This window comes from Anopheles arabiensis, chromosome 2 (assembly GCF_016920715.1).
Source record: "Anopheles arabiensis isolate DONGOLA chromosome 2, AaraD3, whole genome shotgun sequence".
Classification (NCBI taxonomy): domain Eukaryota; kingdom Metazoa; phylum Arthropoda; class Insecta; order Diptera; family Culicidae; genus Anopheles; species Anopheles arabiensis.
The window spans coordinates 15,090,255-15,106,071 of NC_053517.1; the positions used below are offsets into that span (position 1 = coordinate 15,090,255).

Genomic DNA, 15,817 nt, shown 5'->3' on the forward strand with positions numbered 1-15,817 from the left:
CGCCCGTAATGGGTTCAAACCCGAAATGGACCGTCCCCCCGTAGTAAGGACTTGACTATCCGGCTACGTGGTATTGAATCAAGTCTTGAAAGCCTGTATAGGCCGGCATGTCCTCGTAGGACGTTTACGCCAAATAAAAGAAGAAGAAGAAGTATTTGAAGCTACACATTCTATACTGCAAATATCACCATAAACCTTTCATCATCTCTGCTCTCGTACAAGTTTTCCATCCCATCATGATAACCATGACACATCCATAGTGATAATAACAGTTCCAAACACTCAAACCCCCGTTCCGAGTCGCCTGAGTGAGATTGCTGTTGGTGGAATCGCTGATAAAGAGGAGCTCATGCGGCCTGAGTGAGATGAGAAAATTCAGCTCGTGAGCAGTGACCGGGCGGCTGTGAGAAACGCACCACAATCAGAGTGCCATGACCTAGCTCAACGGCGAGATTTTCCCGGGGAAAGCCAGGCGAACGAAATTCGATCGAAGTTTCCTCGCTTCGCGATGCAAAACGCGCTGTGCGCGCTGACGAAAGTAAAGAACGATTTGTTATTGTACGACACAGCACAAAACCCGTGCTGGAAACGGTATCAAGGGAGCTTTTTCTTCTTCTCTCAAGCGTGGGGTTGTGTCTTACCCGCGAACCTACAGCCACCAAAAACACGGCGAATCTCTAGAGCCTCCCCTCTCGACTGTACCTCGCTTAATGCTGAATAAATAATAAAATGGTATTCTAATTTGTGCTGAAAAACACACCGTCCGTCCTTTTCGGGGTTAGTGCAAAGCTACATAATACGTTGCACAAGAATGGAAAAGACAAAACAATGTTTGCCTCAGCCAAGGAGAAAGCCCACCAAACCCATTGCTTAATATTTCTGTTCACTTTTCGCAGTGTGTGTCGTCCTCGTTCCGTCGCCTCCTGCCTCGCGAGTTTCACTCCGGCCAGGTTGGGTTTTGGGTGTTGCCGCACGTTCGTATCGCGATGGAAACGACCTTTCCCGGCGGTTCCTTGAACTTGGGACGTTGTTGACGTTGGCATGGCACAGGGATTGTTTTATGTGCTAACCGCCCGCCAGTCAGCCAGCCAGCCAACACTCCAACACCACACCAAAGCAATGTTGAAGCGTTAGCAGCAGTATATATACGAAATACAGCGTCAAACCATTAGATGTGAGTAAGTGCAACATAAAACATATTAGGTAGACCACATTTCGGAGCACGAAAGCGAACCCGCGAGCGAGCGAGCGAGATAGAGCAATAGAAAAAGGGATATATAGCAAACAGCGAATAAAATATGTACAAGCTGGCACAAAAGCCTGGAACTGAATGTTGGAGCCGTTTTTTTCGACATACTTTTAGGTCCCTCCTCCTCCGCATCCGAAACGGTCCGTTCTTTTCGTTCTGTGTGTTTGTCACCACGCAACACCAGCGAAGGACATCGACTTAGTGAGGCAGCCCCACGAAATGGTGCTTACCTCACACTCTCTTTAGTCCCTTTCATTGCTGTTTTTGTGACATCCTTTTCTCCGTAAAAAGGTCCAAATTCAACAAATGTTAGTGTGGGAGGAAATTGAAAAACCGACACCCTCAGCAGGTGCTGTGCAAGGGAGCAGTGGCCCATCGGATGAGTAAGAAGTACCAACATTATGTGTAATCGTTTATGTATGAGGTATCCCCCTCCCCGCGTCCATCAATCACAAGAAGGCACACGCAAACGAGAAGAAAGCGATACTGATTTTTCTGTCGAGTAAATATGTAACAGGTGCTATACACATTTAGTATATAAGTGGTGATAATCATAGTAATAACATCACAACTTCTAACGATGAAGTTGTTTTCGTGCGGTACATGGGGGACTTGATTGCCGCTGGAATAATAACAGTGCACAAATGTAGATCAAAAGCGAACCTTACTACATAAGCCGGTGGTGGTCGCCTTTCACAGTCGCCGCCGCAGCCGCCGCCACCACCACCTAACCGGATGAAGGTTAGTGGAATAGAGGTAGTGGGTAACGTGTCTGTAGGGATCCTTAAAATACTCACCAACCCAACCCACCCGTACTAAGACACCCAGTGTCAGGACATGACCAGCGCAACATGACTTATGTTGTGGTGTGGGCAGGAGATGGAGCCACAGCGCGCACCAGGTGAGCATGGCTGGTGTGTGTGGAGTGAAGGTGTGAATATTTGAGAAGAGGAAATTACCTTAACCACATTAAAGAAGGTTTTCGTTACGATGGACCCGGTGAGCCACACCGTAAAGGTGCATGACCAGAAATGGTCTAAAAAGTTTGTCCATTCGTCAGCAAAACATAATTCGTTAGGATGGAATTTGGAGAGAGAATAAACAGAATTTCAAGCATACCAGAAATTGGGTTTGCATACAATTATAAACACCCTCGGGTTCGGTGAAAGTTGTGTAACACTAAGGTAAGATGAAAAAGTTCTCTCTGGTAATAAAAAAAATGCATCTTGATGCAAACTATCACCCAAAAGCATTTGTTAAATCATTATTCAATGTTCACCCCAAGGCTATCTGAATCGAACTTATTCGGCAAACCAGTTTTCAGCGAATGAAAGCGATTTTCTATTTGTTTTTTGCGACTGAAAAACTAGTTTACTGGTACTGAAAAAGAAGATATACCACACACAAAAAGCGGATGATAATACGGAGCGCAAAAAAACCGCTAAACCCGAATGTCAGCCCGGGAATCAGGTGTAAATTTATGCAAACGCAACACACTAAACCAGGTTGTTCTTTATCTTTTTTTTTCTTGCTGTTGCTCTGCTCTACACTGACAACACATTTCCCTTTCCAGCCTCTGTAGTTTCAAGGTTAATTGCTACCAGTTTGTTGGAGCCTTTTCTTTTCGCTGGTGGTTCGTCGTCGTGTTTTAACGCCCAAAAAACGGGTCCCAACGAAACCACGATGAAGATGCACCCTAGCCGCAAAATCGATCGTCTCCTTTGGTTGGAAGATATGCTGAGGTCATACTGAGGTGCCCCCCTTCGGAACTCTATGTTTGTGAAGAACTTTGAAGGTCAGTTCATAAGAGTAAGGTTTTCTAAATATCATCCCTTTGCTTTTTCTGGTCAAAACACAGCTGAAATTTCAGCCTGTCACTGGAAACATATTCATCCTCCAGGTTCTATCCATTGGACAATTACGTCCCGTCATATTGGTTTTCAGCATTTAGGTACACACAAAGATGTATTTTAAAATTGTTTTATTATATGTTCTGCTGCTTCTAATAAGTTGTTGTACTTTTAGTTAGTTTTCAAACATGAATCCAAACAATGGCTAACCTTTTGGGACACAATATTTATCTTTCAGCCACAAAAAAGTCAATCCTTCATAAGTTAACCTGAATCGAGCATGCCAAAATGTGGCGTTTGTTTATATATTTGTCAGGCTACAATAAGTTAGCCTGACAATCTGAGGTTAGTTTTGTGTGTGGAAATTTGTGTGTTTAGTACGCATTGTGGTTGACATGATTTCAGCCGCCAGGTGTCAAAATCCATTAAAACCAGCTGGCTTTAATCGCTTTTTTCTTCTCTTTGGCGAATCGTGCGGACATGCCGGCCTTTACAGGCTTTCAAGACTTAATTCATTACCACGCAGCCAGATAGTCAAATCCTTGCTACGGGGGGACGGTCCATTCTGGGCTTGAACCCATGACGGGCATGCTATGTTATTGAGTAGTTCGAGTTGACCATTGGACCGTCCCGGTGCTTAATCGTAACAGCCCTATGTATTGACTTTTTCATACATATATTTGACTTATTACAAAATTAATCAAATACAAAATAAACATTGAATATTGGGGAAAAACAAATATAAAACTCAAAGCCTAGAAAATCCACAAAGATTACAAAACAGATAGCGATGTTAACAAGGAGCGGTGGCCAAGAAGATTCCATGGGTGTGTGTTGTTTGGTGAAGCAAATGAATTGACAACAAAACACAGTTGAACAACAACAATTCATTCTTTTAAAACCACCTTAAGCTTATACATCACACGCACCAATCTTCATAATCAAAAGAGTTTGTTATTTCGATACAGGAAAATCCCCACCAAGCATACTGGATTAGAAGCCCAATAGTTTCTAACATTCTATGAGCGCTAAACCTTCAAAATCTTTATCATCAACCACTGTTACGGTATCACACAAGACAATGCTGGAACTGACTTTAGTTTGCATAAAATTATCATCCGAAGAATACCCCCCCCCCTCATCCCCTCACACACACACACGCACAATCAAAAAAGAAGCAAGATAAATTACATTAAAACAAGTTCATATCAAGGAGCTTGGCTGAATGGTGGAACGGAAAACAAACATAAAAAACGGTAAAATATCGCTTTGAATGCGTAATGATGCTGAGCGTTCGAAACGGAGCGCGTGGTGCAAAAAGTGTGGCATTGAACATATTTTGCACTCGCCTTAAACTGCTTAAATGAATGTATTGGGGAGCTGCTGATTTGCTTTGGATGATTGCAGTTTTGGGTGGCAAAATGTTCGTTTTCCTGTCAACTTTTTAAAACCTTTTTTAATAGTTGAATAGTTAGATTCAAGTGTAAGCACGCTGTTCTTGCACGCTTTTTGCGTTGCATGAAGGCAACTAGAAGCAGTTGCATCTTTACCGCTCAACCTTCAACTTCAACTTCAGCTGGCCTGTATGCGTGTGTGCTTGTGTGCAGTAATAGCAGAATTACCGAACAACCCGCTTTTAACGCAAAAACGACGTTGGAGAAGCGTTCCACCACACCACGTCGACGCATTTCGAAGGACAACCAGATGATCAACTTGCACTGCAGGTCCGTCGTTTTTTTTTTCCTCACGGTTCTCTCTTTATTTCTATTTCCCTTTTTTTAAACCTCAGTTTTAAGTCGAACGCACTGCTTCTGTTACGCGTTCTCTCCTCCAGGAGCGCTTGCAGTCGCCGGACGAATGAATTTCCCCCCACAGCAACAGCACAGCGGACGAGATGGAGGATACTCGGGATGGTCGATTTACTCCGTATCGAGATTCGATATGCATCCGCAGACACACTGCTACTGTTGCTGCTGTCCCGTCTGCCGTTGATGGCAGCAGTTCCTTTCTTCGTTAGATTTCCTTCAACACTACTCCCTGCTGCTGGTGCATCCCACGCAGTGAAGTCTCGGCAAGTGGGTCAAGGATGTTGTGGCGGTGTTTCGCCCGGGGGCCGAGGAATCACACCATGCCTGGCGGAAATGAGGCCACACCTCGTGCGGTGGCGTAGTGTACACACAGCAGGAAACAAAGCGCCCATAAACCCGCTGACGAAAGCAGCATCAGGGTGGACTTCACCTTACTCCCTCCCCCCTCAAACACACAACAAAAAAGAAGACATTTTATCCCAGCAACATCCCATGCGTCCTTTGTTTGGGAAGAAAGCAAAGAAAGCTCCTTGGAAGTGGGGGGGGGGGGGGCGCTGCACAGGGTAAGAGACAAGAGGGCATCCGGGCATCGTTTCTCAGGGCCAATCGTCCGAGCAGGAAAAATGCAAAGCAACTAATGATGTGCTAATTAACGTTCAAACATTAACCAACACACACACGCACACAGTGACAAAAGCAAAAAATGGCACAAACCTTACCACGCCTCACACTGGGACAAGGTGGGCGAAATTAGGCCAAGGAGCTAACATAAAAGGGCTTATCGTGTACGCTTTTTTTCACTTTTTTTGTTTGGTGTCCCGATACCGGTTCTATGAGCCTAATGTGGTGCACTGTGTGCAAAACGGGAACGCACATGAAACGAGCAAAAGGCGTAAACGGTGTGTGTGTGATTTACTGGGGCGGAACTAAATACTCTGCCATCTGCGGTTTGGTTGGTAACTTGTTTAGCCAATTAATTACACTACTGGTTTTGGAATTGATCAGCCAAACCGGATGGGCTTTTTTGTATCTTCTTCATCTTAGCTCAAGGGCAGGTTCTATGCATTGTGGCAGCTTCCAGACGGGAATCCAATTGGAAGGTAATGGGAAGATCAGCAACAAAACGTGACAAATAGGAAAGCTGCACTGGTGTGCAATAGTGTTACAACTTTTTTTTTTTTGTTAATATTAATACAATTGGTGAACACGTGGAGCCCCAAAAACGTGTTACGAGAAATGGCCTGGGTTGAGTTTAATTCAAAAAATTAACATACTTTCATGAGCGATTCTTCTCACGGAAAAGGAAATAATGAAGATATCTCATTACAATGAAATTAAACAATATAGTTACAGAATTATATCATTTAACTTCTCCTTCCTTCTTAAGGAAGCCAGTTTTTGGGAAAAATCTGAATATTTTTAGAAAATTGCTCCACTATCTCATCATTTCATATCCAATGAAAGTTAACAGAAACATTCGAAATTCGCGTAATTGCTTCCGGACAATGAAAGTCGTAACATTCTCCTGCCTGCGGCACAACCGACGTCTCGGAAGCTATCTCCGCCGGTCATACAAAGGATGGAATTGAGTATATCACCTTCATTCCAAGAACAGCAGCACAGACTCCTTCAAATACCCTTTCAGCAAAGTTATCTTCCGTCCCTACATCCCTGCATTTCCAGTGGCAAAAAGACATTACTTCCAACACTTACCTCTATCTCCCGTGTCCATGTTGCTGCTGCTACCGTGTTGTGCGAAACGTTCCGCGTCACTAATCCTCTAATGCTGCGGCGGAACTGTTCTGCTGCCCGCGCACCAAAAAAAAAGCACAACCAAACACCACTTCCGGAAGTAGCAGGAGAGGCTGGGACGGACACGTGGTTTTATCGTTTGATTTTCCTCTCGTGCACTCTTGTGCGCAGAACCGTTCTCGATGGGTGGCCTTGCCTTCGGTTCGGCGCGTCGCGTCTAGTGGCCTTGGGAGCAGAAAAGCGGTTTGCAAACAGGGTGGTGAGGGTGGTAAGGGAAGAGGGGGATTCTACTATCCCCGGGAAAAATGCCGGGCGTGTTAGAGAAGTTGGAGGGAGACGGAGAAAATTTCAAGGTAGCAGCGCCACAATCACGATCTCAATTTTCATGCCATTTTCAGCATCTTCGCGTAGGGTGGCTAGATTGGGGCTTTTCTTCTCAAACAAAGACGATGGTTTGTGTGTGAGTTGGTAATTTGCGTGCACAAATATTTATTTCCCAGCCAACCTCGGTGAGCTTAGTAGGCGAAGGGAAACCGTGTTCTGCTTGACAGGAATACCTCGGCAGCAGTTCGAGACCGGGTAAAAGCGCACTAGATGCTGCAATCTCAGGTGAACCATACGCACACAAGCACACAGACGACCACCGGTGATGCAAATATGGGTTTGTTTTGCTCTCCCTAGAAGCCCTTCTTAGCACGGGCCAGGACTGTTTGCCATCGAGGTCAGAATTGTACACACACACGTACACACAAATTGCACACGAAAAAGAGAGCTCCTGAGGGGGGGAGGGCACTACAATTACACACACACACAGACACTCTTGATTTGTTGTTTTTTTTTCACTCTACAAATTCATCTTCCCTTTCCCTGGAACAACGCAGCACCAGCCCCACCAGCATACACGACACGCACCCGACACCCAGTCGGGGTGGATTTTACACACACTCACACTTGCTCTCTCCCTCTCACACGCACGGTTCGCAGCGCTCACTCTCCTCCTCTCTCTTTCTCTCTTGGTATTTACACAGTAATTTATTTGCTCACACGATGGGAAGCGTTTCTTGCCTTTGATTGTGTTGTTTTTATTTCGTTCGTTCTTTTCCTTTATAATTCGTTTACCTTCTTTATCGCCCCTGCTTGTGATGGAAATTTCGAGGCCTAGAATACACGGCAACAGCACCACCACCAACACACGCACGCAGGAAGGAAAAGAAGAAAGATTTAGAATAAAAAAGGTAAAAATCTACATCGCGAGTCTTGCACGGTGTGTGTTCGGCGGTGTCGTCATTACTGTTCTAAATTCCGTAACAACAAAGGCACACAGAGCACTTTGGCCACTGCGATGACGACGACAACAAAGCACAACGTGAAGTAAGGGGGGGGGGAGTGGAAATCATCATGGCATGCTACTACTACCACAGCACCATCACCACGGTGAAGCCAATTTTTGGAAAGAACGAGTCACAAACACACTTGCAACGACTCAAAAATCAAAGTAAAATGAAAACAATTCGCCACGCGAGACTTGGGTGTATGTGTGTGTGTGTGTGTGTGTACGCTCTACGCACTTGTCACAATGGTGTCAAAAGCAATACTATAACAATGTAATTTTGTAATGTAAGGGTATTGGAAGTCTCTCAAGTGTGAATATATGGGAATGAAAGTGTCTGCAATATTAGAACATCGCTGCTATGTGCGGCTTCGTTTGCATTTGATGAAAGGAATCTCGCCTCCCGTACACCAACACTCTCACATACACACGCACACACACACAATGGTTTCATTAAACAATGTTGGGCGCTTTTGCCACATCGCGATCGCAAATGAAACCGTACTGCGAGTGTGTATGGCAACAATGCACACACACGAGCCAACGCACAGACACACACACGTACCGATCACTACACACGTCAGTCCCTCCTGTCCGCTGGCCTTCTTCTACCAACAGCAAAAAAAAACGGGTCGATGAACCTCTTCCCCTGGCGGACGACAGGTTTGTGCTTGTGATGTGTGTATTGCAATTCCTATGCACAGCAACACCGAAAAACACACACTTTCTAGCCCTTATTTACTACCACCTCACGGCGCTTAATGTTTTATTTCGTTTTCACGAGAACGAAGCTGCTTCGCACGGCCAGCGGGATCGCAATTCATTTGCGCTACTTTCTTCATTCCACAGCACAGCGCCACGATCGGGGGGGAAAAAACACGATCACGATGGCCCTGGCGTTGGTGGTGGAGCTCCCGGCTGGAGTTTTCCACCCTCGGGCGCACGTCGCCCAACACTGTTGCAAGACGTTTAGCGAAGTATGCAGGGAACGGCATAGAACACACTTTAACGCTAGTTACACGCGATTTTGGGGCAGCAAAACAACGAAATCCGTGCACTATTTTTGCGTTTGTCTTTTACTTTTTTTGCGAACGCGAGATTCCGTCCAAGGACCGATTGCTGTCAAACACGCTGTCAAGTCGGCAATGCGTGCAGGGTGTATATAGGTGAAAGGTGCCACCACAACCGATTGGCTGATAATTTGGCGAGCAATAGAAAGCCACTTTATCATCACGATTAAAATCGTTTACATCGGTTTTAAAATTTAGTGGAATTTATTCCCTTGTTTGCGTTTCGTTGCACTTGAAATGGACAAATTTTAACCATGGCATTCCATCACACCCAGGCGGAATCGAACGCATCACATTCAGGGTATCTATAGATGCAATTTCAGCTGTCAAAATGACGGTTTTTTGTTTACGTCTCGTCAGGGTGCCGGAAAGCTGGAAACAGATCCACCGTCGTCTGCTCACCATCATGTGTTGAATATTGTAATAGCTTCCCCTTTTTCAGTTTTTCCATTCGATCACACCTACACCAACCGATTGAATGGTAGGCGCACCGATCCGCACTGACTCACCAGCACATTCGTCTCCGGAAACATCACATCCACGCTTCCTGTAGTTTGTGTGTAGCGAACCAAAAGAAAAAAAAGAAGTACCAAACCAGCCTCCTTCTCCGGCTGCATGTCATCAGTCGGTGCAAGTGTACGGGCAATTTAATTAGTGCTTCACATCAACGGCAGTTTAGAACGGCGCATGCTGGCGCGTTGGCGTTGCGTTAATTAGATTAATGCGCGTTCATTTCGGACCGGTGGATTGGTGGTAATTATGTAAGCCCGCTGCTGGTACGGTTCACGCCGTTTGGCCCATCGTAAGCGAAGCGGCGTACAACAGCAGGCACACTCCGGTCACCCATCGCCTCTCCCGGTTACATTCGCGATGCTGCCCCGGATCTGTGTGAAATTTAAGCTCAAGTATGTGCTGGCCGCATTGGTCGGCCTGTACCTGCTGCAGTTCTTCGGTGCCTTCACACACTTCTTCGAGAAGGATTTCGAGTCGACGTTCGACTACCCGCTGAACGGGGACATCCTGTCGGACGTGTACCAGCTGCGGCATGGCCAGCAGCCCGCCCGGCCACCGATCAACCGGTACAACTACACCTACATCACCGACTGCGAGCACAAGTGCAAGGAGGACGATCGGTTGATCGCGCCCCGGCTAGTGTTCGTCGTCAAATCGGCCATCGAGCACTTCGACCGGCGGGCAACGATCCGCAAAACGTGGGGCTACGAGCGCCGCTTCTCGGACGTCAAGATACGCACCGTGTTTGTGCTCGGCCGGTCGCGCGTGCACCCGAACCGGCGGCTCCAGTCGCTCGTGGACCTCGAGAGCAGCACGTACCGGGACATCGTACAGGCGGACTTTGTGGACGATTACTTCAACAACACGATCAAAACGATGACCGGCTTCAGGTGGGCGGTCAGCTACTGTCCGCGGGCCAAGTTTTACATGTTTGCGGACGACGATTTCTACGTGTCGGCCAAGAATCTGCTGCGGTACGTGCGCAACCCGGTCAACTATCCGGAGTATCTGGAGGAAACGGACGAGGCGCTCCGGAAGCTAGCCCGCCGGCTAGCCCACACCGCGGACAGCAATCGGACGGCCGCCGCGGAGGAGGAGCGACCAGCTGCACAGCAAAACCGCACCCGCACGAAGCGGCAGCTCATGACGGAGATGGAACTGCCGCCGAACGTGAAGCTGTTTTCCGGGTTTGTGTTTCGTTCGGCGCCGCACCGCCACCGGAGCAGCAAGTGGTACGTATCGCTCGAGGAATACCCGTGGGACATGTGGCCGACGTACGTGACGGCCGGTGCGTTCCTGCTCTCCCACGAGGCACTGTTCGAGATGTACTACGTCAGCATGTACACGAAACATTTTCGGTAAGCACTGTGCAGTTGTGTATGTTTTTTTTTAGCAAACAATACTAATGACGACCCACTCTCGTGCATCAGTTTCGATGATATCTTTTTAGGAATTGTTGCAATGAAGGCCGGAATTGAGCCGCTCCACTCGGAAGAATTCTACTTTCACAAGGCGCCCTACCTGGGCCCGCAAAGCTACAAGTACGTGCTGGCGACGCACGGCTACGACGAACCAACCGAACTGACCAAAGTGTGGAACGAAATACGAGCTTCCGGTTACGCGTAGGCGCGATTGGCGTCGATGCGGACGCACACGTAACGCGCCACCCGGGTGCGCGGATGTATCAAAGCAGGCGCAGTAGCACACGCATAGGAAAGCGAACGCACCAACTCCGGATGTAGCGCGAGTGAATCGACTTAATACGTACGCAGTAGGGAATGGTTACACCAGAGTTACACCGTTAGTGTGTGTTTTTTCCACTTTTACTACCCTTCCCACCTTACGACGAAACCAATAGATAATAGAGTGATAGGAATACAAACGGCAAACGATACCATGTGAGCGGTGCTGAGAAGCCTGCCTCCTCTTACAGCATCAATTTAAACCAAACTTTTGATAGAGTGACACACACCAGTGAGCCGTTTTTGTCAACCGTAGCCCATTTAGAGGAATCGTTTTTACGTAGCGCGTTCATCAAGCCCCCGGGAGCAGGGTAATCTTCTTCACACACAGTGATTAGACAACGAAAACTTGTAACGTAGTACCGTCGTTTTTTCTCCATCGATGAGTGTAGCTAGCTAGAGCGGATAGTGAGTGTGTGATTCGATCGATTACCGTTTTCGTTTTAACCGCCAGCTGGCAGGAGAATTTTTGCTCGTATTTATCTTTCTCCATACCCAACAATTGTGATAGCATCAAATGAGAAAATCCTTAATAAAAAACACAAACCAAACTCTTTAAACTTAAACGGCGCAGTTTGCATTGTTTTTGGTGTATTTGTGATCCTAGCTCGAGTGTTTGCTGCTCTCGCTGTGGACGCTCCGGGAAGTTGGGGTAGTGGTGTTGACCTTCTCCTTGGCGGACATTAGCAGCAGCTGCAGCGTGTCCACCACCTTCGCGTAGCCATTCTCCGTTTCCGTGAGCCGTTTCGAACAATCGTTCAGCGCCTTCGTATCCTCCGCGATGGACGTTTCCAGCTGCTCCAGTGTGCGCTGCAGCTTCTCCATCTCCTTGCTCAGCGAGTCCTTCTTCCTTTCCTGTGCGGCGATCTTTTCCTCCAGTGCCGTTTGCTGGCCGCGCAGCTGGTTGAGGCACTTTACCATCTCCTGGTTGTGCGTTTGTAGCCGTGCCGCCTGTTCGGTCATTTTCGGAGGAATCTGCTTTCTTTGCTGTGTGTGTTTGTACGATAAAATTTTAAATTTCCGGCGCGATTCCTTTGCAGAGCGAATGTAAACAAACCGTTGCAATTTGGAGCAAAGTGACCCGCTGGGCAAAGCGACGGAAGAACTCATTGCTTTTCGCGCATTTTCTCATGCCTTCCTTTTCCCTCCTACGGCAAATGTGTCAAGCAGCTTGTCGAGCTACCCGTCCCTTGCTCCGCTTCCTACTCCTTGAATGAGCGCGCTGACGAAGGTTTGGATGTGTTAGGCCCGTGTCTGTGCTCCATCGCATGCGATTTTATCGCACGTGCTGTCAAACGCTTTTTCGTATAATATTGCGATTAATTGGATGATTTGAATAATATAACGATCATGAAAAATTAAGTTGAGATTGTTCCTACAAAACACCACACATTTAGTTTGACAGATAAAATCGGATGCGGCGTCCGACGAAATCAAAAATTTTTGATTCCGTCGTACGACGAAATCGCACGTCCGACGTTATCTGTCAAATCCCATATAAAATTTTGACAGGCCTTCCGATAAAATCGCATCCGATGGAGCACAGACACGGGCCTTAGTGCGCCAGACGGCCAACCGCTGTCAGAAGTCGTCCGTACTTTTTCCCTCTATAGCGCTATCTCTTGCTCGCGTGTGGTTAATGCTTGCGAGCTGTTGTCACGTTTAAAAAAATCGTTAACAAACATTGCGGTGATTAAGTTGAATTATCACAAATCAAACGAAAAAAGCGCATCTAGTTCAATCGCTGCAATGTAAAAATGACGTGCATTACTTAGTTCATTAAACTTTTCTGCACCAACAAGATCCCTCAGACCACGTCAACCATTCAGTTTTTGTTTTGTTTTGTATACATATATTTTACACCTTTTAACTACAACTAGCTAGCATATTTTAAAAACGGGTTTCTGGGGATCCTGTACACGCTGAACAATATGCACACTTTCCACAGCTTCGTTCCCAGTGTACAGCATTTCCCCCTTTTTTTGCTCACCTAGATAAATATGGGCGCGCTGTTCTCTCCGCAACACACTACAATCGGTAGGAAGATCAACCCACGATGCCTTGAGTCGGGGTGTTTTGGTGGCAGTAGTAAAAGTTTCATTAAAATACAACATGATCGGTGTTCAACACTGAGAGCCGTACGATTGAGGAGGAAAAAAGGGAAATCTCATACAAGTCCATCGCTAGAGAGCGCTTCTCTTGTGAGGAAAGTCTCAAGCTTTTCATCTCAAAACGCTGCGGCTAACGCCAGCCACCCGGAAGATATGGTGTAAATATAGTAAAATAATCTTGGCTTTTTTCTCATCCGCTCGTGCTCCCCCCAAACATTGTGCGCCCCAATTCCACTGCCACTGCAAGTTCCCACACGCGCACTCTCACAGCACCGCTCAGTCTCCAGTAAGTTTGAGTTTGTTTTAATATTGCCCTACCATCTGATTTACACCATCCTGGGCCAGCTTTCATATGACAAGATCAATCGTTACCAGCACCAGACAGGCAACGGTCCACCCGATCACCAGCATCGGCCACACCGTACCCTTGAACGGGCTGTGGAACTCGTTCACAATACCTCTGCCGATCATATTGTCGCAAGTGCGCCGCGCGGAAAGCACGAGCGCCACCGGGATCAGATACTGTATGCCGGTGCCGGCGTAGCAGCCCGTAAACCCGACCAGATTGCTAACGCTCTCGGTGAAGTAGCACACGACCAGCGGCGGCAGTATGGCGAGCAGTGGGAAGAACACCCGGCGCAAGAAGAAATTGTACGCCTCCAGCTGGGCGGCATCGAGGAACAGCGTCTGCAGGTTGTTGCGCAGCGTGATCGCCACGATCGGGAAGCTGGCCGACAGTGTAAACACCGGAAACAGGGCGAGGAAGTACTCGACGGCTTTCAGCAGCCCGTTGGCCTGGTCCGCACTCGGCACAAAGTTCAGCGTGTACAGGTCCTTGATGTCGGCGAACGCAAAGATCCCGGTGAGGGCGAGCGCCAGGTAGAACCCACCGATCAGCACGTAGTCGAGGGAAACCAGCGCCTTTAGGCGGCCCTTGTTGGCGATCGGTGTCAGCAGGCTCGGCAGCGAATGGTGACACATGAAGGAGTAGATGCAGGTACCGATCAGGTACGGGATGCCGGCAATATCGGCCCGCTTCGGCGTGATCGGCAGTGCGGTGGAATCGACCGGTGCGAGCAGCCGGTGTATGGCGATGCTGATCATCACGCTGAAGGCGAGCCACCGGAACAGCACGGTGAGCAGTTGCAGGTATTTCGTTTTCTGCACGTTAAAGAACGTGAACGGGCCGAGCACGGTAACGAACGCTACCAGGCACAGCCGATACACGTCCAGCCGGGTCAGCAGCCCGTCCTGAAAGCACCGCTCCGTGCCGTCATCGTCGTCGGTGGCGTTCGCGCGATGGTTGTGGGCACAGGCAACGTCCCGCAGGCTTTTGGCGACGGCCGCCGAGTAAATGCTCAGATCGCCGTACAGGTAGACGGCCAAGCAGAAGTAGAACAGGAAGCGTTGCGTGCGGCCGAAAAACATGTTTGCCATCTCGCCCAGCTCGATCTTGCTGGACAGGGTGTAGTACGTCTTCCGGCAGTACATGATGTTGAGCGGTGTCTGCTCGATGCTGGCATCGGTCAGCTGATCGTCGACGAGCCGATCGTGCTCGGCAACGTCGTCACTATCGCTCGCCTCCGGCCGGTCGACCAGCGACTCCACGTTGCTGTCCTCGTCGTACTCGATGACGCGGTCGCGCTTGATGAACTGCAGCCGCTTCCAGTTGTGGACCGCGTTCGCGCACGCCATCGTCTCGATGACGAACGTCACCGTGACGTAGCTCATGAACGCCAGCACCACGATGGCCAGCGAGCCGAGGATCCATCCGGCGTGGCTGAACGCGGACGGCAGGGCGAGGGCTCCCGTGCCAACGATCAGGTTGAAAATGAACACAAAACCGACCTGCAAAGGAAAAGGGGGCGGAAGTAGCGATGAGGGTTGGGTTTCAAGAAGCGTTAAGTTGTTCGCCACCCCTACAGCACCTGCGGCCTGTGACCGCGCACTTACCCATGTCGGATATTCTTCGTGGGCGCTTCGAGGAGGCATCCCATCCGCAGTACCGCAGGATTTCCTCCGCGATTCGGTCGAGGGGTGGAAAGTGTGCTTTGGAAAGGGGCTGTGCACCACTTGGGACGTGGATCGTGGCGTTCTTTATCGTACCATTGGGGAGTCGACCAATTCTTGGAATGCTCTTTGCTGCACACTGATATGACACAAACAAAACAAAGGGAATGTGCATCGGTGTGGGTGCGATAGGTCAGTGTCAACAGCGGGTGACTCGACAAGAACAGCTGGTGTATAATTTTTCACAAAAATGGTTTTGTACACAATATGTGAATGTATTGTTGTATGTTTGAGAAAAAAATTGATCCGGACAATAATTATAACTTTAGCATTATTTTGTTCGTGATTGAGATAAAAACAAATTGTCTGCCCACATGGTGGC

At 48.1% G+C, this 15,817-nt stretch overlaps 3 protein-coding genes across 4 annotated transcripts; 1 reads left to right on the plus strand and 2 right to left on the minus strand.

Moving 5' to 3' along the window:
* The first annotated feature begins 9,391 nt into the window (after window positions 1–9,391).
* On the plus strand, window positions 9,392–11,880 carry LOC120895926 (beta-1,3-galactosyltransferase brn). Its single transcript, XM_040299665.1, has 2 exons — window positions 9,392–10,930; window positions 11,003–11,880. Exons 1-2 carry the CDS (start codon window positions 9,930–9,932, stop codon window positions 11,196–11,198), a joined length of 1,197 nt encoding a protein of 398 aa, XP_040155599.1. The 5' UTR covers window positions 9,392–9,929; the 3' UTR covers window positions 11,199–11,880.
* LOC120895927 (13 kDa deflagellation-inducible protein-like) lies at window positions 11,869–12,534 on the minus strand. Of its 2 annotated transcripts, none has more exons than XM_040299667.1 (2): window positions 12,372–12,534; window positions 11,869–12,301 (listed from the first exon to the last, which is right to left on the minus strand). In XM_040299667.1, exons 1-2 carry the CDS (start codon window positions 12,444–12,446, stop codon window positions 11,918–11,920), a joined length of 459 nt encoding a protein of 152 aa, XP_040155601.1. In that variant the 5' UTR covers window positions 12,447–12,534; the 3' UTR covers window positions 11,869–11,917. The 2 variants fall into 2 exon arrangements, with proteins under 2 accessions (XP_040155601.1, XP_040155600.1); XM_040299666.1 differs by having other exon boundaries at window positions 11,869–12,318; window positions 12,374–12,532.
* A 586-nt stretch (window positions 12,535–13,120) lies between these two features.
* Window positions 13,121–15,521, minus strand: LOC120896259 (transmembrane protein 104 homolog). Its single transcript, XM_040300251.1, has 2 exons — window positions 15,379–15,521; window positions 13,121–15,273 (listed from the first exon to the last, which is right to left on the minus strand). The coding sequence occupies exons 1-2, from the start codon at window positions 15,415–15,417 to the stop codon at window positions 13,774–13,776; spliced, it is 1,539 nt and encodes a 512-aa protein (XP_040156185.1). The 5' UTR covers window positions 15,418–15,521; the 3' UTR covers window positions 13,121–13,773.
* Window positions 15,522–15,817: the final 296 nt, after the last annotated feature.

Excerpts from the sequence above, each read along its gene's own strand:
- LOC120895926 (XM_040299665.1), top strand. The coding sequence starts at position 9,930 with ATGCTGCCCCGGATCTGTGTGAAATTTAAGCTCAAGTATGTGCTGGCC. Across the intron at positions 10,931-11,002 it reads ATGTACACGAAACATTTTCG|TTTCGATGATATCTTTTTAG; the intron begins GTAAGCACTGTG and ends CTCGTGCATCAG.
- LOC120895927 (XM_040299666.1), bottom strand. The coding sequence starts at position 12,446 with ATGAGAAAATGCGCGAAAAGCAATGAGTTCTTCCGTCGCTTTGCCCAG. Across the intron at positions 12,319-12,373 it reads CACTTTGCTCCAAATTGCAA|CGTACAAACACACACAGCAA; the intron begins CGGTTTGTTTAC and ends TTAAAATTTTAT.
- LOC120896259 (XM_040300251.1), bottom strand. The coding sequence starts at position 15,417 with ATGCCTCCTCGAAGCGCCCACGAAGAATATCCGACATGG. Across the intron at positions 15,274-15,378 it reads ACGAAGAATATCCGACATGG|GTCGGTTTTGTGTTCATTTT; the intron begins GTAAGTGCGCGG and ends TTTCCTTTGCAG.